This window comes from Molothrus ater, chromosome 36 (genome assembly GCF_012460135.2).
Source record: "Molothrus ater isolate BHLD 08-10-18 breed brown headed cowbird chromosome 36, BPBGC_Mater_1.1, whole genome shotgun sequence".
NCBI lineage: Eukaryota > Metazoa > Chordata > Aves > Passeriformes > Icteridae > Molothrus > Molothrus ater.
The window spans coordinates 838,972-859,357 of NC_071663.1; the positions used below are offsets into that span (position 1 = coordinate 838,972).

The 20,386-nt window shown below is 53.3% G+C and overlaps 3 protein-coding genes across 4 annotated transcripts; 2 read left to right on the top strand and 1 right to left on the bottom strand.

Moving 5' to 3' along the window:
• Positions 1 to 84: 84 nt before the first annotated feature.
• LOC118697460 (hepatic lectin-like) lies at positions 85 to 4,791 on the bottom strand. The gene is made up of 7 exons (XM_036400104.2): positions 4,775 to 4,791; positions 3,695 to 4,195; positions 2,636 to 2,743; positions 1,895 to 1,963; positions 1,610 to 1,761; positions 781 to 893; positions 85 to 362 (listed from the first exon to the last, which is right to left on the bottom strand). The coding sequence occupies exons 2-7, from the start codon at positions 3,735 to 3,737 to the stop codon at positions 209 to 211; spliced, it is 639 nt and encodes a 212-aa protein (XP_036255997.1). The 5' UTR covers positions 3,738 to 4,195; positions 4,775 to 4,791; the 3' UTR covers positions 85 to 208.
• Positions 4,792 to 5,579: 788 nt separating this feature from the next.
• Positions 5,580 to 9,102, top strand: PIN1 (peptidylprolyl cis/trans isomerase, NIMA-interacting 1). Its single transcript, XM_036400118.2, has 4 exons — positions 5,580 to 5,662; positions 7,219 to 7,410; positions 8,197 to 8,307; positions 8,717 to 9,102. Exons 1-4 carry the CDS (start codon positions 5,605 to 5,607, stop codon positions 8,824 to 8,826), a joined length of 471 nt encoding a protein of 156 aa, XP_036256011.1. The 5' UTR covers positions 5,580 to 5,604; the 3' UTR covers positions 8,827 to 9,102.
• A 3,380-nt stretch (positions 9,103 to 12,482) lies between these two features.
• Positions 12,483 to 20,297, top strand: OLFM2 (olfactomedin 2). 2 transcript variants are annotated; one of them, XM_036400125.2, is made up of 6 exons: positions 12,483 to 12,557; positions 16,584 to 16,733; positions 17,021 to 17,176; positions 17,623 to 17,842; positions 18,424 to 18,530; positions 19,089 to 20,297. In XM_036400125.2, the coding sequence occupies exons 1-6, from the start codon at positions 12,498 to 12,500 to the stop codon at positions 19,764 to 19,766; spliced, it is 1,371 nt and encodes a 456-aa protein (XP_036256018.2). In that variant the 5' UTR covers positions 12,483 to 12,497; the 3' UTR covers positions 19,767 to 20,297. The 2 variants fall into 2 exon arrangements, with proteins under 2 accessions (XP_036256018.2, XP_036256017.1); XM_036400124.2 differs by lacking the exon at positions 12,483 to 12,557 and adding an exon at positions 13,730 to 13,946.
• Positions 20,298 to 20,386: the final 89 nt, after the last annotated feature.

The window sequence follows — 20,386 nt, forward strand, 5'->3', positions numbered from 1 at the left end:
AAAGTCCCAGGAATCTCCCACCCCAAACCTCCCAAAATGAGGGAAAACTCTAGGAAAGTTCAGGAAAATCCCAAATTCGCCCCAAACCAGAGCAGGAATCTCCTTTTATTCCCTTAAAAAATTCACATTTTTTTTCGGGAATTTCGCACCGCAGCCCCGCAGGGGGGGGCGGGAAAATCGGGAAAACCGGGAAAGGGGATCCCGGATTTTAGTGGGAAAAGGGGGATTTTTGGGAGAGGGGGCGCTCGCAGACGAAGAAGCACTCGAAGGTGCAGTGGACGTCGTTCCACTTCCCGGAGATCCAGAGGTGGGCGCAATCCTCGTTCTTCCCGCTGTCGTTGGGCTCCCCCTCCCGCCAAAACCTGGGAGAAAACCCGGGATTTGGGATGGGAAGGGCTGGCGGGAGAAGGTCCCCGTAAAAATTCACATTTTTTGGGGGGGGAAATTTAGCAAAAATCCCGAGTTTCGGGGAGTGAAATTTCCCGAAATTCCAATATTAAGGGAGAGAAATTCTCCCTAAATATTCCAATATTTGGAGGATTTTTTGGGAGGGAATCCCCCAAAATTCCAACATTTGGGCTCCGCAATCCCCAAATCCCAATTCTTCCCATTCTTCACTTTCTGCGGAGAAAATTCCAAGAATCCCCCCCAAATTTGTGGGATTTCCGAGGGGGGCAAAAAAAAATCCCAGTCCCAACTTTGGGGTGGAATCCCGGGATTTTGGGGTGGAATCCCGGGGTTTTGGGGTGGAATCCCGGGGTTTTGGGAGCCGGGGCTCACGTGAAGGAGGATTTGTAGTCAGTGCCGTCGACCCATTCCCAGTTTCCCTCGGAATTGCGGTCGGTGAGGCCGATCCAGAAGCGCTCGTTCCGCGCGCGGGACATCAGGAACTGCTGCAGCGGGGGAAAATCGGGATCACCGGGGGCTTTTGGGATCGGTGGGAAAAAAGGGAAGATCAGGAAAATCAGGATAATCCGGGTTGGGATCAGGGTCAGGATTTCAGATTTGGGATTGGGATTTAGGATTTGGGATTTGCTCGGGGAAGCTGACGATGATGGCGAGGTTTGTGTGGCATTTGGGAATTCCCTTTGGGATTTAGGGTTTGCGATGGGGACTCGGGATTTGGGATTCAAGATTTGGGATTGGGGCTCAGGATTTGGGGTCAGTTGGGGATTTGGGCACAGGATTCAGGATTGGGATTCGGATCAGGATGGGGATTTGGCCACGGGGCTTTGGTACTTGGGATTTGGGATCAGGGTGGGGATCGGGGATGGGGATTTTTGGGATTTGGGATCAGGGTGGGGATTCGGGATTGGGATTTGGGGTTGGGATCAGGGTGGGGATTCGGGATTGGGATTTGGGGTTGGGATCAGGGTGGGGATCGGGGATGGGGATTTTTGGGATTTGGGATCAGGGTGGGGATTCGGGATTGGGATTTGGGGTTGGGATCAGGGTGGGGATTCGGGATTGGGATTTGGGGTTGGGGTCAGGGTGGGGATTCGGGATTGGGATTTGGGGTCGGGATGGGGATCAGGGACAGGGGTTTTGAGGATTTGGGATGGGGAGTGGGGATTTCAGGGACGGGGCATCCCGGGAATTTCGGGGTCACCTGCTCGGCGAAGCTGCCCACCACGGCCAGGTCGGCGCGGCGCTCCCGGCACCGCTCCCGCGCCCGCTCCCAGCTCAGCCGAGCCAGCGAGAAATAATAGCAATTCCCAGAGAAATATTCCCATTCCCGGGAATCCGCCCCGCACGGGAACACTGCGGGAGCGACGCGGGGAGGAAAAAATCACCCAGAGCCCGGGACTCGGGAATCCTCTGTCCCTGAATCCCCCAGGTACGGGGAAACTGGGGATATCCAGAGGGGAAGGTTTCAGGGAAGTTTGGGACTTACGGAAGGAATCCCAGCTGGAAAAATTCCACTCCTGTTTCTCCTGGTGGAGTTTGGAGGAAATGGAGGAAACTGGTGGGGAAAAAAAAAGAGGGAAAAATTCCTGAAAAATTGGAATTCTGCTTTTTTGGGGGGGAATTTCTCACCCTTTGTATCCCAGTATTTGGGGAATTTGGGAATTTCCTGCCCCAGTTCCAGACAGAATTTGGGGTTTTTTTTTTGGGGATTGGGATGGGAATGAGGGAATTCAGGGAATTTGGGAATGAGGGAAATCAGGGAATTTGGGATGGAATGAGGGAATGAGGATGAAATTCCAGGATTTGGGATGGATGGAGGGGGAGTTCCTCTACACAGAATTCGGGAATCACGGGGAATTTTGGGACTTGGGATGGGAACTCAGGGAATTCCGGGAACTGGGATGGATGGGAACAGAGAGGGGGGAATCGAGGGAATTGAAGGATTTGGGACCTCGGGGAATTGGGATGGATGGGAATTGGGGGGAATTGAGGGAATTGAAGGATTTGGGACCTCAGGGAATCGGGGGAATTCATGGATTTGAGACCTCAGGGAATCGGGACGGATGGGAATTGGGGGGAATTGAGGGAATTCAAGGATTTGGGACCTCAGGCAATCGGGACGGATGGGAATTGGGGGGAATTTCCCGGCCTGGATTCCGGGAACGCCGAGGAATTCTGGGGTTTGGGGCGGCTTTAGCGGTTCTGGGAATGTTTGGGGTGCCCCCACCTCTGGCCAGCGCCAGGGCGCTGAGGCCCAGCAGCAGCAGCGAGGAGAGCGCCAGGCTCAGGTACACGGCCGGGAAGGAGCGGAGCCGCGCCGGGAGCGCCCCGGCGCCTGGAAAACGGGGGAAAAAACGGGAAATTGGGAAAAATGCGGGCGAAACGGGGGGAAACGGGGGGAGAAATGGGGAAAAAACGGGGAGAAAATGGGAATGAAAGGGGGAGAAATGGTGAGAAACGGGGGGAAACGGATAAAATTGGGAGAAATGGGGATAAAATGGGAAAGAAATGGGATAAAAGGGGGAAAATCAGGGGAAAATGGAAATGGGGGAAATGGGAAATAAAGGGATAAAACGGGGAAAACAGGGGGAAATGGGAGGAAATGGGATGAAACTGAGATAAAATGGGGGGAAATGGGGAAAACCCAATAGATCCAGGGGTAATCCAACAAATTCGGGGAAAAATGGAGGGGAAATGAAAAGAAATCCAGGGAAACTTTGGGAAAATCCAGGATAATGGAGGGAAAATTCAGGGAAAAATCCTGGGAAAAAGCAGGGAATAATTCAAGGAAAATGTGGGGAAAATTCAGGGAAAATGCAAGGAAAATCCCTCCCTGCTCTTCCCAGGATTTCCCCCCAGCTTTTCCCACTCTGTTTGTCCAGGGGTTAATCAATAACCGGGAATGCTCTGATTTTGCCTCCAGGACGGGAAAATTTAGGAATAATTCGTGGGGTTTGGGCTTCTTTTATTGGGATTCTTTTGGGAATTATTCAGGGATTCGTTCCTGATTAATTCCAGAATTATTTTATTTGGAATCATTTGCTTCAATGATTCCTTTGGGAATTATTTAATGAATTCTTTTGGGAATTGTTGGGGAATTATTCAGGGAATTATTTTTTAATAATTTCCCAATTACTTCTGGAATTGTTTTGGGATTCCCAGGAATTTGAAGCTCCCAGGAGCGGAATTTTTGGAATTATCCAAATTCCCTGATCAGGGGAGGAAGAGAGAAGGAAAAGCCCTTGGAAAAACCCTTGGAAAAGCAAGAAAAATCCAGGAATTCCACCTGGGATGAGGCGCAGGTCATCCTGGAGCTCCTCCTCGTCCATCCTGGGATTGTTGGGGGGATTTTTTTGATTTTCTGGATCAGAGGCCACAGGGGCACTCCGGAGATGATCCTGGGATTGTTTCAGTTCCTCCTTCCTCTCCAGAGGGTTAAAATTTAATCCAAGAATTTTTTGGGGCTGGATTTTTGGGCTTGGAGCCAATTCCAGAGAATTGCAGGGGTTTTTTTCCCTTCATCCGAGGATTTTTTGGGATTTTTAGTGGGGTTTTCTTTTGATTATTAAGTGGATTTTTAGGGGTTTTTTAGGGTTTTTTTTTGATGGAGGGGGGGGATTTCCGTGGACATTTGTGGGATTTTCATGGATTTTTGTGAGGCTTTCATTGATTTTTATGGATTGTTCTGATTATTTTTTTTTAATTTTAGGGCAATTTAAGAGATTTTAATGTATTCCTTGGATCTTGATGGGTTATTTTTTGGGTTGCAGGGCATTTTTTAATTTTTCTGGGTTAAAAAAAAAAAAAAGGTAATTTTTTGTGCATTTGTGGGCATTTTTAAATTTATTTTGAGGATTTTGGGCAATTTTTTTTTTAATTTCGGAGATTTTGGCAAATTTTTATTTGAATTTTGGTGGCTGCTGGGGGGATTTTTTGAGAATTTTCAAGGAATTTCCTCATCCTTTGAATCAAAACCACAAATACGGAAAGAAAGCGAGCCTGGGAAATCTGAACAATCCCAAAAAAGCTTAGATTTGGGAACCAATCCTGCAGTTCCGAGGTCACAGAGACCTGGATTTCATCACCAGGGCCAAATTCCGGCCGAATTTTTTGCCAAAATTCCCGAGGATTTGGGGTCAAAACGGACCAAAATGGCGGCAGGCCCTGAGGGGCGGTGGAAAGGGCGGGAAAAAAGGGCGGGAAGAAGGTGGGGAAAGGGAAGGAAAAAGGCGAGGCCGGGGTGGCTCTGGGCGCCGTACGTCCCCTGCCAGTCCCCGTTGTCCCCAGTGGCTCCTCAGAGCCCCCCATGGAACCCAAAGACCCCCCCAGTAACTCTCAGTAGCTCCCAGTAACCCCCAGTACCGACCCGTGGGGGGGCCCAGGCCGCTCCTGCCGCCATCTTGGCCGTTGCTATCAACAAACGCCGCTGCCAGGCAACGCTTCAGGTAACCGGCGTCGGCGTGACGTCACGTCCCATACACAATGATGTCAGTTCCGGGCCCAGCACAATGGCGGCCTGGAGGTACCCGGTGGGTTCTGGAGGCACCGGGAGCGCACAGGAAATACCGGACGCCCCTGAGGGGTCTAGAGGAGGCTCCGGAGGTCCCGGGGGAGGCTTCGCAACCCCGTCGTCCCCTCCCAAATCCACCAACCCACCCCCCGTTGGCCTTAATTCCTACTGCGGATGAGATCCAGGACGGGGATGAACGACCAGGAGCGGCTGACGCGTCCGCTCGGTGTCCCCCGGTTCTCCCGGTGTTCTCCGTTTTCCTCCCCACCCCCAGTTCTCCCCCTCCCATCCCCTCTGTGACCAAATCGGCGCCACGCTGAGGATTTGAACCGGCCGCGCGCGTTCTGGAGCGTTGAATTTATTGATAATAAAGCTGCTTTTGAAGTCCCGGTTATTTCGTGGTTATTCTCGGTGGGACCGGGACAACCTAACCAGGAAGAGTGGAGGCGGCAGTGCGTCTTTGCGTTCCGGTTAAATTTGTCCACCCACGACCACCGTCCCTCCTTTCCCGCGCGCTTCTCGACTTCACCGCGCACCTGATTGACGCGTGGTTCCATCAATAGAATTGCGCGGCGGAGGCCGCCGCGTCTCTGCCGACCAATGGTAGCGCGAGCAGGGCGGGTTTACCCGCCCCCTCCGCGCGCCGGTGTGGGCGGCCCGCGCAGAGCGGGCAGAGGGAAGGGAAGATGGCGGAGGAGGAGAAGCTGCCCGCGGGGTGGGAGAAGCGCATGAGCCGCAGCTCCGGTGAGGGCCTGAGGGCGTGGGGCTACCGGGGAAGGGCGCGGGGAAGGAGCGGCGGGGATGGGGGAGGTGGGAAGGGGGGGGTGGCAGGGTTGGGCTCTGGAGGCGATGAGGGGGCGTGGGGGGGGCGGTGCGTGAGGGGAATTTGACGGGGGGAGGGCTCCGAATTGAGGGGGGGGGGGGTGTCTTGTGGGGATCATCGCCTCAGGGAGAGGGAGTCAGTCTCGTGAGGGAAATTTGGGTGGGGGTCCCCAGTTCAGGGGGTTCTGAGGGAGGTCTTCACCTCAGGGAAGGGGGGCACCTCCGTGAGGGAATTTTTGAGGGGGCGTCAACTCCGTGAGGGGAATTTGAGGGGGGTCTCCCTCGTGACGGGAATTTGGCGCGGGGGGGGGGGGGGGGGGGGATCGTCGCCTCAGGGAAGGAGGGACCCTAGTTGAGGATTTGGGTGGGGGTCACTCCCCAACAGGAAGGGGCTCAGAATTGGGGAGGTTTTTCGGGGGTGAGAAGTTGATTTTTTGAGGTCCAAACTTGGTTCTGGGGGTCAGGACCTTGTAGTTTGGGGTCTATAACTTGGGGTTTGGTGAGTTGATCACTGATCAATAACCAATAATTGATCAATATCCCCTAGGAAGGGTGTACTACTTCAAGTACCTGATGGTGGGGTCAGTCCTGGGGTCTATAATCTGGTTTTTGTATCTTTAAGCTGTTTTTTTGCTGCCAATCTCTAACCAATCAGTGATCAATAGACAATAATTGATCAACAACACTGTGGGATGGTTTTACTGCTTCAACCACTTGATGAACACAAGTCTGTGTTGTCCATTAGTGGATTTTTGGGGTCTTGAATCTGGTTTTTGGGTTCCATAACCTCCATGTTCAGCATCAATCAGTAACTAATCACTGATCAGTAACTGATATTTGATCAATAGCTCCCTAGGGAGGCTGTACTATTTCAACCACCAGACAAACGCCAGCCAGCAGGGTCATTGAGCTGGGATTTGATGTGAATAACCTGTTTTTTCAGTGTAAATCAATGCCTGATCACCAATCAATAACCAATAGCTGATCAATAACCCCATAGGACGCATGTACTATTTCAACCACCTGGTGAACACAAGTCAGCAGGGTGAATATGGGGGCCTGCCAGAGGGGTTTTGGTGCCGATAGCCAGGGTTTGTGATACCAGTCAGCAATCAATAACTGATCAATAACCATTAGCTGATCAATAACTCCATAGGATGCGTGTACTACTTCAACCACCTGACGAACGCCAGCCAGTGGGGTCAATGTTGGGGCCTGTAAGAGGGGTTTTGGTGCTGATAGCCAGGTTGTGGGATACCAATCAGTAACCAATAAATAACCAATAACCAATAAGTGATCAATAACCGTTCAGGACGAGTGCACTACTTCAACCACTTAGTGAATATGAGTCAGTGGGGTCATGATTGGGGCTGTAAGAGGGGTGTTGGTGCCAATAACCAGGATTTTTGATGCCAATCAGTAACCGATCAACAACAAATAACCAATAAGTGATCAATAACCGATCAATACCCCCTCAGGCCGGGTGTATTACTTTAACCACCTGACGAACGCCAGCCAATGGGAGCGGCCGAGCGGGGGCGCGCGGGCGGAGCCGGGGCGCGTGCGCTGCTCGCACCTGCTGGTCAAGCACAACCAATCGCGGCGGCCGAGCAGCTGGAGGCAGGAGCGCATCACCCGCTCCAAGGAGGAGGCGCTGGAGCTCATCAACGGCGAGTGCTGGGCGTTCCCGGGAATGTTGGGGGCTCTGGGGGTTCCCAGGAATGCCGGGGGCTCTGGGGATTCCCGGGAATGTTGGGGGGGTCTGGGGATTCCCGGGAATGCCGGGGGGTCAGGGGATTCCCGGGAATGCCGGGGGGATCCTGGGAATCGCAGCTGGAGGCAGGAGCGCATCACCCGCTCCAAGGAGGAGGTGCTGGAGCTCATCAACGGCGAGTGCTGGGCGTTCCCGGGAATGCCGGGGGCTCTGGGGGTTCCCCTGGAATGCTGGGGGGCTCTGGGGATTCCCGGGAATGCCGGGGGGGTCTGGGGATTCCCGGGAATGCCGGGGGGTCTGGGGGTTCCCGGGAATGCCGGGGGGTCTGGGGATTCCCGGGAATGCCGGGGGGATCCTGGGAATCGCAGCTGGAGGCAGGAGCGCATCACCCGCTCCAAGGAGGAGGCGCTGGAGCTCATCAACGGCGAGTGCTGGGGGTTCCCGGGAATGCCGGGGGGTCTGGGGATTCCCGGGAATGCCGAGGGGTCTGGGGATTCCCGGGAATGCCGGGGAATGCCGGGGAAAAAAACCCTGGGAATGGTGATTTTGGGGGAAAAAAAAAAAAGTGGGAACGGTGATATTTTTTTTTTTTGGAAGAAAACCTGCAGGGATGTTCGTTTGGGGTGGTTTTGAGGATGTTTTGGGGCTCTGTCTCCTTTCCTGTGGAATTTGCGGCATCCAGGGAATTTCGGGAGTGGTTTTGATCCCTAAATTTGAGGTTTTTCCCGTTTTTTTTTTCCAGGTTACATCCAGAAGATCAAATCAGGAGAGGAGGATTTTGAGTCTTTGGCTTCGCAGTTCAGCGACTGCAGCTCAGCCAAGGCTGGGGGGGACCTGGGAGCATTCGGGAGAGGTGAGGGATTCATCCCAAAAAAACTCCAAATCCCTCAGTTCCACAGGATTCATCCCAATAAAACCCAAATCCATAGTTTTTTAGGGATTTATCCCCCCAAAAAACTCCAAATCCCCCATAATTCCAACTGGAATCAAGTCCCCCCCTTCAAATCCCTGATTTTTCTTTGGGAAACGCCCCAAATCCCAAATGTTTTATGGAATTTTGGGTGGTACTACCTCTTTTTTTAGGTTGAAACCTCCCTAAATGTGGGTTTTTTTTTTTCCCTTTATGACACAAAATTCCATCCGGCATCAATCCAGCAGGACAAACTCCCGGAATCATTCCCCCCCTACCCCTTCCAAATCCCAGAGTTTTCCTCGGGAAGCACCCCGGATCCCAATTTTTTTTGCGGAATTTCGGGTTGCAGGGCAGATGCAGAAGCCGTTCGAGGACGCCTCGTTCGCGCTGCGGGCCGGCGAGATGAGCGGCCCCGTGTTCACGGACTCCGGGATCCACATCATCCTCCGCACGGAGTGAAGTGCCTTGGCAGGGCAGGGCCTCCGGGGAATCCACGGGGAGCCGGCGGGGACCCACGGGAATCTATGGAGGCCCTCAGGAATCCATGGGGAAGCCACGGGAATCCGTGGAAGTCCTGGGGGATCCGTGGGGATCCGCTGGGATCTGTAGACATCTGTTAACTCCGCGGGAAGCTGTGGGAATTCTCAGGAATCCACGGGAATCCTCAGGAAGTCCATGGGAATCTATGGAGATCCATGGGAATTCACAGGAATTCATGGAAGTCCATGGAGATCCATGGGAGTCTATGGGATCGGAATCCTCAGGAATTGATGGGAATCTATGGAAATCCTCAGGAGTCCATGGGAATTCATGGAGGTCCGTGGGAATCCTCAGGAATCCACAGGAAATCCATGGGAATCCACGGGAAATCCATGGAATCCACGGGAATCCATGGAATCCACGGAATCCATGGGAATCCACAGAAATCCATGGGAATCTACGGAATCCATGGGAATCCACAGGAAATCCATGGGAATCCACGGGAATCCCGCCCTGCGCTCCCCACCACGAACTCCAGATCCCACAACTCCATTATTCCCTCCTGGGTGGGAGGAAATACAGGGAATTCCTGCAGTTTTTGGGAATGTTGGGTCAGCCAGAGCCGGCTCCCAGTGGTCCCATGGTGGTGGCGGTGACAATGGCAACGATGGTGATGGCCGGCAGTGACAGTGACAGTGACAGCCAGGACAATGGCCCACAGTGACAGTGACAGTGACAGCCAGGACAATGGCCAGCAGTGACAGTGACAGCCAGGACAATGGCCCACAGTGACAGTGACAGTGACAGCAAGGACAATGGCCCACAGTGACAGAGACAGCCAGGACAATGGCCAGCAGTGACAGTGACAGCCAGGACAATGACCAACAGTGACAGTGACAGTGACAGCCAGGACAATGGCTAGCAGTGACAGTGACAGTGACAGCCAGGACAATGGCCAGCAGTGACAGTGACAGTGACAGCAAGGACAATGGCCCACAGTGACAGAGACAGCCAGGACAATGGCCAGCAGTGACAGTGACAGTGACAGCCAGGACAATGGCCCACAGTGACAGTGACAGCCAGGACAATGGCCAGCAGTGACACAGACAGTGACAGCCAGGACAATGGCCCACAGTGATAGTGACAGTGACAGCCAGGACAATGGCAGCAGTGACAGTGACAGTGACAGCCAGGACAATGGCCCACAGTGACAGTGACAGCAAGGACAATGGCCCACTGGAGTGATGGTGATGATGACTGTGACCAACAACGGTGACCATGACCAGCAACCAACAAAGGTGACAATGACCATGACCAACGATGGTGACAACAACAATGACAATGACCAGTGGTGGTGACAATGACCACAATAATGGTGGTGATGATGGCAATGACCATGACCAGCGATGGCAACAATGACCAACGCTGGTGACAATGACCGTGACCAACAATGGTGACAACAACAGTGACAATGACCAACGCTGGTGACAATGACCATGACCAATGATGTTGACAATGACGATGTCCAATGGTGGTGACAATGACAAATGAAGGTGACAATGACAAATGAAGGTGACAATGCCCAATGAAGGTGACAATGACAATGACCAGCGACGGAGATGACCACGATGACTGCCATGGCAATGGCCAACAATGACGACAGTGATGATGATGATGATGACAGTGACAGTGATGATGAATACAGCAATGACGATGGCACCGATGACGATGACACCGATGACGATGACACCGATGACACCGATGACAATGGCACCGATGACACCGATGACGATGACACCAATGACAGTGGCACCGATGACAATGACACTGATGACAATGACACCGATGACGATGACACTGATGACACCGATGACAATGGCACCGATGACACCGATGACGATGACACCAATGACAGTGGCACTGATGACAATGACACCAATGACAATGACACCGATGACACCAATGACACCAATGACACCGATGACCGCGCCACCGCCGAAGGTGCCGTGGCCAGTGCCAGGCCAGGCCCCTCCCCACCCCCTGCATGTTTATTTAACTCATTCCTGCTCTTTTCTCCCCAAAAAACGCCCCCGATCCGAAGGCTCCGCTTGATTCAAGCCATTAATTAATAATTACTCGTTAATTAATTAATAGCAAAGATGAGGCAGCTCCCGTGGTGTCCCTCCACAGCGTCCGTCCGGATTATCCCGGGAGTTTCCTGGCACCATCGCTTGGACTTCCAAAAAACCGCCGGATTTTTGGGGTAAATTCACAGGAAATTGGGAAAAAGTGGCCGGAGTTCTGTTTCCCCGCCCTTTTGGGGCCACAGGTTTTCAGTTTGGGGTGAAAAAAAGTTGGATTTGGGGAGGTTTTTTCTGAGATTTTTTGGTTCTGCTGTTTCTTCTGCTTCGTTCAGTGGGAAAAAACCAGGAAAAATCCCAAAAATCCCAGCTTGGATCCGTGCAAAAATTCCCAAAAAAAGCTGTAAAGCCCCGGCTCTTTTCCTGCAGAAATAAATCCCCCTCCAGTGGAATTTCTGGTAATTCTGGGTCTTTCTTTCTCCCTCTTTTTTTTTTTTTTTTTTTTTTTAATAAATTGGAATTTTTTTTTTTGTTTGGTTTTTTTTGGTGGGATTTGGAGCTTAAAATGGACAGAAAACGGGCTAAAATTGGGAATTTTGGGATTTATTTAATAGGAAAATGGGATTTATTAGTAGGACATAATTGGATTTGTTAATAGGGAATAATTTAATTTATTTCATAGGAAATATGGGGTTAATGGGAAATATGGGATTTATCAATAGGGAATAATTAATAGGGAATGGATTTATTTAATGGGGAATATGGGATGTAGGAGGCGGTTGCAGGGGGTCCTGGGGACCCCCTTAAAACCCACAAATCGCCCTAAAATCCCCCAAATCCTCCCCAAACTCCCCATAAATCCCAAAAAACCACAAATACCCTCTAAATTCCCCCAAATTCCCTCCCAAACCCGAAATATCCTCCAGATCAAAGGGATTTGGGGGGAATTTAGGGGGATTTGGGGTTTTTGGGAGGGAGATTTTAGGTTGGGGGGCGTGGGGCAGAATTTGGAGGGATTTGGGGTTTTTTAGGGGGTTTGGGTTTTTTGGGAGGGGGTTTGGAGGGGGTTGGGGAGGATTTGGGGATTTTGAGGAGGAGGATTTCAGAGTGGGGGGGTGTGGAGCAGATTTGGGGGAGTTTTGAGGGGATTTTGGGGGGATTTAGGGGGGATTTGCGGAATTTGGGGGCGATTTCGGAGAATTTGGGGGGATTTGGAGAGACGGGAAGAAAGGGAGGGGTGGGAACCACGAGACCACGCCCCACCCCCGAAACTCCCCCCCCAAGTCCCCCCCAAAATCCCCCAAATCCCCCCAAAATCCTCTCCCCCTTCCCTCACCTGCCCCCGCCGACCCCTCCCCAGATTTTTGGGGATTTTGGGGGGATTTTTGGGTTTTTTTTTTTTGGGATTTTCTTTTGGGCGGCTCCGAGGCTGCGGCTGCGCGGAGGCTCCGGGGTGGGGAGGGGGGCGGGGGGGGGGGGGGGGTGTGGGAATTATTTGGGAATTTTCGGGGGTCCTGGAGGAGTTTTGGGGGGATTTGGGGGATTCTGGGGGGTTTGGGAGGGGTCAGGATGCGCTTCCTCCCCCCGAGCCTCGTCCTCCTCCTCCTCCTCCTCCTCTGCGCCAGGCAGGTAAGGGGGGGAATTTCGGGGATTTTTTTGTGGGGGGAATTTTTTGGGATTTGGGGGTTATTTTTGGGAGGGGGAGGGGGGCGACGGCGGCGGGAATTTTGGGAATTGCGGGAATTTTGGGAATTGCGGGGATGGCGCTGGGTGTGGCCGTGGGGGGAGGCAGTGGGGACACGGGGACAGCGCGGGGGGGGAGGGAGGGAGGGAGGGAGGGGGAACTGGGGGCACTGGGGGGGGCACTGGGGACACCCCAGTTTGAACTGGGGGCAGCTGGGGATACTGGGAAATACTGGGGGGACTCTGGGACAGCCGAAGACACTGGGGGAAAGGAGCTCCCCAAAATTCCCCCCAAAACCGCCCAAATTTCCCCCAAAACCCCAAAAAATTCTCCCCCCAAAAAACTCCAAAAACCCCAAAATTCCCCCCCAAAAAGCCAAAACCGCGCGGGTTGGAGGATTTTGGGGGTCCTGGGGGGATTTGGGGGTGCTGGTCCCCTAAATTTGGGATATTGGGGGGGTTCCCACCCCGAACTCGCCCTAAAACCACCCCAAACCCGCCCCTCGCTAATCCCGGCCTAAACCCGCCCGAAACCCGCCCCAAGCCCGCCCCGGAGCCGCCCCCGGTGCCGGTGCCGGGCCCGCCCCGTTTCGGGGCCGTTCGGGGCTGGCCCCGGGCCAGCGGCAGCGACGTCAGCCCCGGGTCCCGCTCCCAGCGGGGGCGGCTCGGAGCGGGCCCGGCACCGGCACCGGCACCGGGACGGGGGCGACACCACCGGGGGGGCTCTGGGGGCTCCCGGTGCCGCCCCGGGACCCTTTTAAAACCGCGGGGGCGGCTCCGATCCGGCCGGTACCGGGTCCCGGTGCCGCCCCCGGTTCCCGGTACCGCGTTTTTAAGGCGAGGGGGGCTCCGCTCGAACCGGTCCCGATTCCCGGTGCCACCACCGGTTCCCGGTCCCGGTTCCCGGTCCCGGTTCCCGGTGCCGCGTTTTTACGGCGGGGAGCTCTGCTCGAACCGGTCCCGGTCCCTATTCCCGGTGCCACCCCCGGTTCCCGGTACCGCGTTTTCTCGGTGGGCGGCTCTGCTCGAGCCGGTCCCGGTCCCGGTTCCCGGTACCGCGTTTTTACTGCGGTGGGGAGGGAGGGAGGGAGGGGGGGAGGGAGGGGGGGGGCTCTCTTCGAGCCGCTGCCGGTTCCCGGTGCCACCGGGGGGGGTGATGGGCACGGGGCGCTGCCGGTGGCGGCGGCGGCGGCGACAATGACGGTGCCGCTGCTGAAGATCGGGGCCGTGCTCAGCACCATGGCCATGGTCACCAACTGGATGTCCCAGACCCTCCCGTCGCTCGTGGGACTCAACGGCACCGCCGTGTCCCGAGCCGGGACATCCGAGAAAATCGTGAGTGACCCCCCCGGTACCGGGAGGGGTCGGGTTTGGTTTGGTTTTTTTTTGGGTTTTTTTTTGGGTAGGGGATTTTTGGGGAGATTTCGGGGTTTTTGGGGGCTGGCGGAGGCTGCGATCGGGAGATGCGGCAGAGGTGGGGGTGGGGTGGGTGGGGGGAGCCCTCCCCGGTGCACCGGGACCCCCCGAAATCCCCCAGGGACCCCCACTCTGCCCCCCCACGCCCCCGGTTTTGGGGACCCCCCCCCCCCCTTTGCCACCCCCTGACTCCGCGCTCCTGCTTCTCGGGGCACCGGGACCACCCAAACCCCCCCGGAACGTCCCTGAATCCCCGCCCTCCGGTTTTGGGGACCCCCCCCCCCCCCCCCGAGCATCCCCTGCATCCTCCCGCTCACCCCCGAATTTTAGGGACCCCCCCCCCCCCTTTGCTCCCCCCCGGTTCCTCGCGGAGCACCGGGACCCCCCGAAATCCCCCCCCGTTTTCCAGGCCCCCCCGGGCACCCCCCGAATTTTGGGGACCCTCCCTTTGCCCCCCCCCCCCCCCCCCCCCCCGGGACCCCCCAGAACCCCCCGGGGACCCTCCCGGGCCTCCCCCGATTTCTGGGGACCCCCCCCGCTTTTGGCGACCCCCCCGAATTCCTCCCGGAAAACCCAAATTTCAGGGACCCCCCCCCCCCGAAATTCTCCCCCCAATTCTTCCTCCCACTTCCCAAAATTCCGCTGGAACCCCCCCTGGAATTCCCACCGGGAATTTTGGGATCCTCCCCCCCCCCAAATTTTGGGATCATCCCCGGACCTCCCCCGCAATTTTCTGGGGGCTCCCCATCCCATTTTGCCCCTGGAAAATCCAAATTTTGGGGGAATTTTGGGACTGCGGCAGCTCCGGGGGAAAAAGAATTCCCAAAATTATTCCCCCCTCCACCCCAAAATTGGAACGGGGGTGGGTTTTGGGGTTAAAAATCGGTTTTTTAGAGGTTTTCTGGAAAGGGGGGGGCTAAAATTTGGGAGCGGAGCTTTGGATATTGCTGGGAATTTTAGGAAGAGGAGGAAAATTTGGGATCAATTTGGATGAACCCCCCCGAGAAATCCCGATTGGAATTTGGGGGGGGGTGGGAGGGAAGGCCTGGAAAAGGGGGGATTTGGGGGATTTTGGAGGTTTTTTTGGACTTTGGGGGTTTTTTTGGGGATTTTTTAAATTTTTGGGACCGCATTCCCAGCTTCCTCCCCCCCCCCAGCTGTCAATCAACGCTGCGGGGTAATTAGCGGCCGCCGGACGTTAATTAGCGCCTCATTAACCACCCTTGTCCCTCATTTATCACCGGGAAGCGGCCCCTGGAATAAAAACCAGGAATGAGCAGAATTCAGCCCAAAAATCCCGGGAGTTTTTCTTTTTTTTTTTTTTTTTTTTTTTTTCTTTGCATGTTTGCTTTTATGTTTTGTGGTTTTTTTTATTATTTATTTTTTTTTTCCCAGGGATTTTGGAGTTTTTTGGGGAAAACCGGATTTTTAATATTTTTTTTTCCTCCCCTTTCCAAAGGGATGGGATGGAATTTCCCAGTCCGGTCCTGGGGATTTGGCATTTGGGGAGAAAAATTGGGAATTTGGGGAGAAAAAATTGGGTTTTTGGGTAGAAAAATTTGGATTCTCACACCATCCCCCCAAAAATGGGAAGAGCTCCCACTTTTTTTATTCCTGGATTTGGGGGTTTCTGGAATGAGGGAGAATCCCTGGGTTTTGGGGCCCCTCATTCCTGAATGTTTGGGACACAATCCCTGAATTTGGGGTCCCTTCCCTTGGAAATTCCCCCTTTTCCCCAAAGATCCCAAATTCTTCTCCCCAGTTTCCCTCTCATCCCAAATTCCCCCCCTTTCCCCCCAAATCCCAGATCCCAAATCCTGCCTCCATCCCTGAGAAATTCCCTCTTTTTTCCCGTTCCCCCCCCTTTTTTCCCCGAAAATCCCAGATCCCTGGGAAATTCCCCATTTTCCCCCAAAACCCCAAATCTCGCTCGCCTCCATCCCTGGAAAATTCTCCCTTTTTTCCCTTTTTTCCCCCCAAAATCCCAAACCCCTCCCAGCGCCTCCCCCTGGCCAGGCCGCTCTCATTAATTATTCATTAACTCTCCCTCATTAATTATTCATTAAGGCTCCCTAATTAAGGATTCATGACGGCTCCAGAGGCTGGGGGAGGGGCTGCGGCTGCTCCCGCTCCTGTTTTTTCTCTGGGAATTTTTTTATTTCCGGATTTTCCCTTTTGGGTGGAAAAACGGCGATTTTGGGGCTGGTGCCAAGTGGGGTAATTCCCGAGGTTTATCCCGATTTTTTTGAGGGGTTTATCCCGAATTTTTGGGGAAATCCTGGAGGGATTTTCCCTTCTTTATTTTTTTTTCCTGTGGAGTGTGACGTCAGTGCGGTTGTGACGTCATCTGCCAGGGAAAGGGGGGGAAAAGGGGAGTAAAGAAGGAAAAATGGGGGAAAATGGGGAAGAAAGAGGGGAAAATGGGGGGAAAGAGGCTGAAAAGGGACACAAATGGGAATAAACTGAATTTTGGGATCGGGATTCTCTGGTAGCTGGGAATTTCCAGACCTCTCTGTGTTTTTTGGGAATCCTGAGGTGCCGATCCCGATTTTCCAGACCCTTTTCCAGAGCCCAGATGAGGGCTGGCAGGTTTTCACCTCGGCGCAGGCTCCGGACGGGAAATGTCTCTGCACCGCCGTGATCCCCGTGCAGGGATCCTGCTCCCGCGACCTCCGCAGCCTCCAGCTCCGGCAGCTCCTGGAAAAGGTCGGGAATTCCCAAATGGTCCAGAACCAATTGCTGATTAATCAGTTAATTGACGGGAATGGGTTAATTATTGTGGAATTTGTTAATGAAGTAACTTGCCGTGGGTAATGGAGGGGTTAATTGGTGTTGGGAATGTGGGGATTTGGGATTGGGGGGGAAAATCTCTGTGGGATTCCAGGGATGAGGATCCTTATGGAGATTGCCATTAATGACCGTGATGAACTCCATTAATTACCCTGATTAACCCCATTAATTACCGTAATTAACCCCACTAATGACTTCTCCAGGTGCAGAACATCTCCCAGTCCATGGAAGTCCTGGACCTCCGCACCTTCCGGGACCTGCAGTACGTGCGGAACACGGAGGCGCTGATGAAGGGCCTGGACTCGCGGCTCCGCGTGGCCTCTGAGGGCCACAAAGCCCTCAACGCCCGCAACTTCCAGGTGAGAAATTCACACTTTTTATCTCAAAAAAATCCCAGCGTTCCAGCCTTTTTTTCCCTTGATTTATTCCGTATTTTCCCCTGATTTATTCCCGCTGTATTTCAGTTTTCTGCTTGTTTATTCCTTCCACCTGTCAGGATTTTTCCCATGGGATCAGGCCTCAGGATCCTTTTGGGGCTTCCAGAGCTGAAAATCCCAAAATGTTTTTGGAATTCCCAAACCTGAACACCCCCATTTATCCCAAGGAACAAACAGCTTCCAAAAAAACCCCGAACCCCGGGATTTTGGAACCAATTTTTCCCGATTTTTTTTTTCGCTCAGGACTGGAAGGTGAACCCTGGCTTTTCAGGACTGATTTTTCCCAGTTCTTTTCCTCAGGATCTGAAGGAACAACAATGTGAACCCTGGGATTTTGGGGCCCATTTTTCCCATTTTGTTTTCTGCAGGATCTAAAGGAGAAGATGCGGGAGCTGCTGCCGCTGCTGCCAGTGCTGGAGCAGTACAAGGCGGACTCGCGGCTCATCGTGCACCTCAAGGACGAGGTCAGGAACCTCTCTGGGATTCTCCTGGCCATCCAGGAGGAGATGGGAGCCTACGACTATGAGGAGCTGCAGCAGCGCGTGCTGCTGCTGGAGGCGCGGCTGCACGCCTGCCTGCAGAAACTGGGTAAAAAAATCACATTAGAAATCTCAAATTTTGTCTCAAATATTAAGAAAATGTGGTGGAAATCGGCCTAAAAACCCTCTCCAAAGTTGTCTTTGAAATCCGCCCCAAAACCACAAAAAATCTGCCCAAAATCCCCTCAAAACATCTCTAAAATCACTCCCAAAATCCACTCCTAAAAAACCAAAAACCCCCCCAAAATCTGCCCCAAATCCCCTCCTCTAAGTCCCCCAAAATGTCTCCAGAATTCCCTCCAAATGCCCCAAACACCTATAAAATCCATCCCAAAATCCCCCAAAACCTTGCCAAAACTCCCCCCCAAAACCTCTGCAAAATCCCCTCAAATTCTGTCTAAAATCCACCCAAAAATAACCCAAAACACACCCAAAATCCCGTTTTCCCTTCACAATCCCATTCCCAGACCCTCCAGGGCTTTCCTGACCCTGTTGTGGCCCCAGTCCCTGATTTCCCCCTAATTCCCATTTTTCCCTGGTTTTCCAATTCCCTGATTTTTCCCGTAACTCCTGCTTTTCCAAACCCCTGATTTTTCCCAAAGTTCCAGTTTTTTCCCCCAATTTTTCCAGGCTGTGGGAAGCTGACAGGGGTCAGCAACCCCATCACCATCCGCGCCTCGGGATCGCGCTTTGGATCCTGGATGACTGACACGATGACGCCCAGCACCGACAGCCGGGTGAGGGCCATCCCCAAAAACCAGGATTTTCCCAAAAAATCCCCTGGATCTGATGGGATTTGGGGACAATCCCGACACTTTTCAGGCATGGTGATCTCTGAAAATCCATGGATTTGGCACCTGGAAGGGAATCTAAAATCCCCTCCCAAAATCTCCCTAAACATCCCCCAAAACTTCCTGGGGTCCTCAAATCTTGGATTTGAGGGGGATTTGGGCAAAATCCCAGCAATTTTCTGGTGAAAATCCATGGATTTGGCACCTGGCTGGGAACCCGTGGGTCGTTTTTGTGGTCCCCACACCACGGATTTGGGATTTGGCACAATCCCTCTACTTTTTGGGCACTGTTCCCTGAAAATCCTGGATGGGGGATTTGATCGCATCTCCAGTGGGTTTAGAGCCCACCTGGACGAGGTTTTAGAACCCACCTTGAAGAGGTTTTGATCCCATCCTGAGGGGCTTTTGACCCCACCTTGAAAGGAGTTTGATCCTACCTTGCCCACCTTGAAACCCCATTTTAACCCCGTTTTCCCCCATTTTAACCCCGTTTCCCCCCTCCAGGTGTGGTACATGGACGGCTACTACAAGGGCCGGCGCGTGCTGGAATTCCGCAGCCTCAGCGACTTTGTCTCCGGCCAAAACTTCGTCCAGCACCTCCTGCCTCACCCTTGGGCCGGCACTGGCCACGTGGTCTTCAATGGCTCCTTGTACTACAACAAATTCCAGAGCAACGTCGCCGTCCGCTACCACTTCCGCTCCCGCAGCGTCCTGGTGCAGCGCAGCCTCGCCGGCGCTGGCTACAACAACACCTTCCCCTACTCCTGGGGCGGCTTCTCCGACATCGACTTCATGGTGGATGAGAGCGGCCTCTGGGCCGTCTACACCACCAACCAGAACGCCGGGAATATCGTGGTGAGTCGCATGGATCCGCACACCCTGGAAGTGCTGCGGAGCTGGGATACGGGGTACCCCAAACGGAGCGCGGGCGAGTCCTTCATGATCTGCGGGATTCTCTACGTCACCAATTCCCACCTGGCCGGCGCCAAGATTTATTTCGCTTACCACACGAACACTTCCAGCTACGAGTACACGGATATCCCCTTCCATAATCAGTATTCCCACATTTCCATGCTGGACTACAACCCGCGGGAGAGGGTGCTCTACACCTGGAATAATGGCCACCAGGTCATCTACAATGTCACGCTCTTCCACGTCATCAACACGGCCGGAGAGCTGTGATGGACATTCCCAAGGGGAGAGAGAGAATTCCCAGCTTTTTGTTTTCTACGCTTCCACGCTTCTCCTTTACCGTCTGCGGAATAATTCCGGAGGGACGCAATGACGAGGTGGAAATTCCCAGTTCTTGGCGAGTCCCAAACTCTAATTCTGCTTTATTTCCATTATTTTGTACCTATGCTGCATTTCCCTCTTTTTTTCTTCTTTTTTCCCTTTTTTCCCTCCCCTTTTTTAATCTTTTTTTCCTTTTTTGTCCCCTTTTCCCCCCTCTTTCCCCCATTTCTCCCTCTTTCCCCCCTTTATTTCCCATTTTTTTCGCAGCTCGTAGGATTTTTTTTCCCCCACATTTTTCTCGCAATTCTGCAATTTTTTCCCCTCCTCTTCCTCCTCCTCCTCCTCAGTTCTTCTGGAATTCCGTTGGATTCATGGTGCATGGAGCTGCTCTGCCTTGGGTTTTTCCATTTTTTTTTTGGGAATTTCGGGGCCAAATTCCATCTTTATTTTGACGGCAAATAAAAAAAAAATCTCTCTGGCCTTTGGTGGGAGTTGATGACTTTTCCCCCCCCTCCTTTCTGCCTGGTTTTTAATTATTTTAAAAATTTATTATTTTAATTACTTGCTTC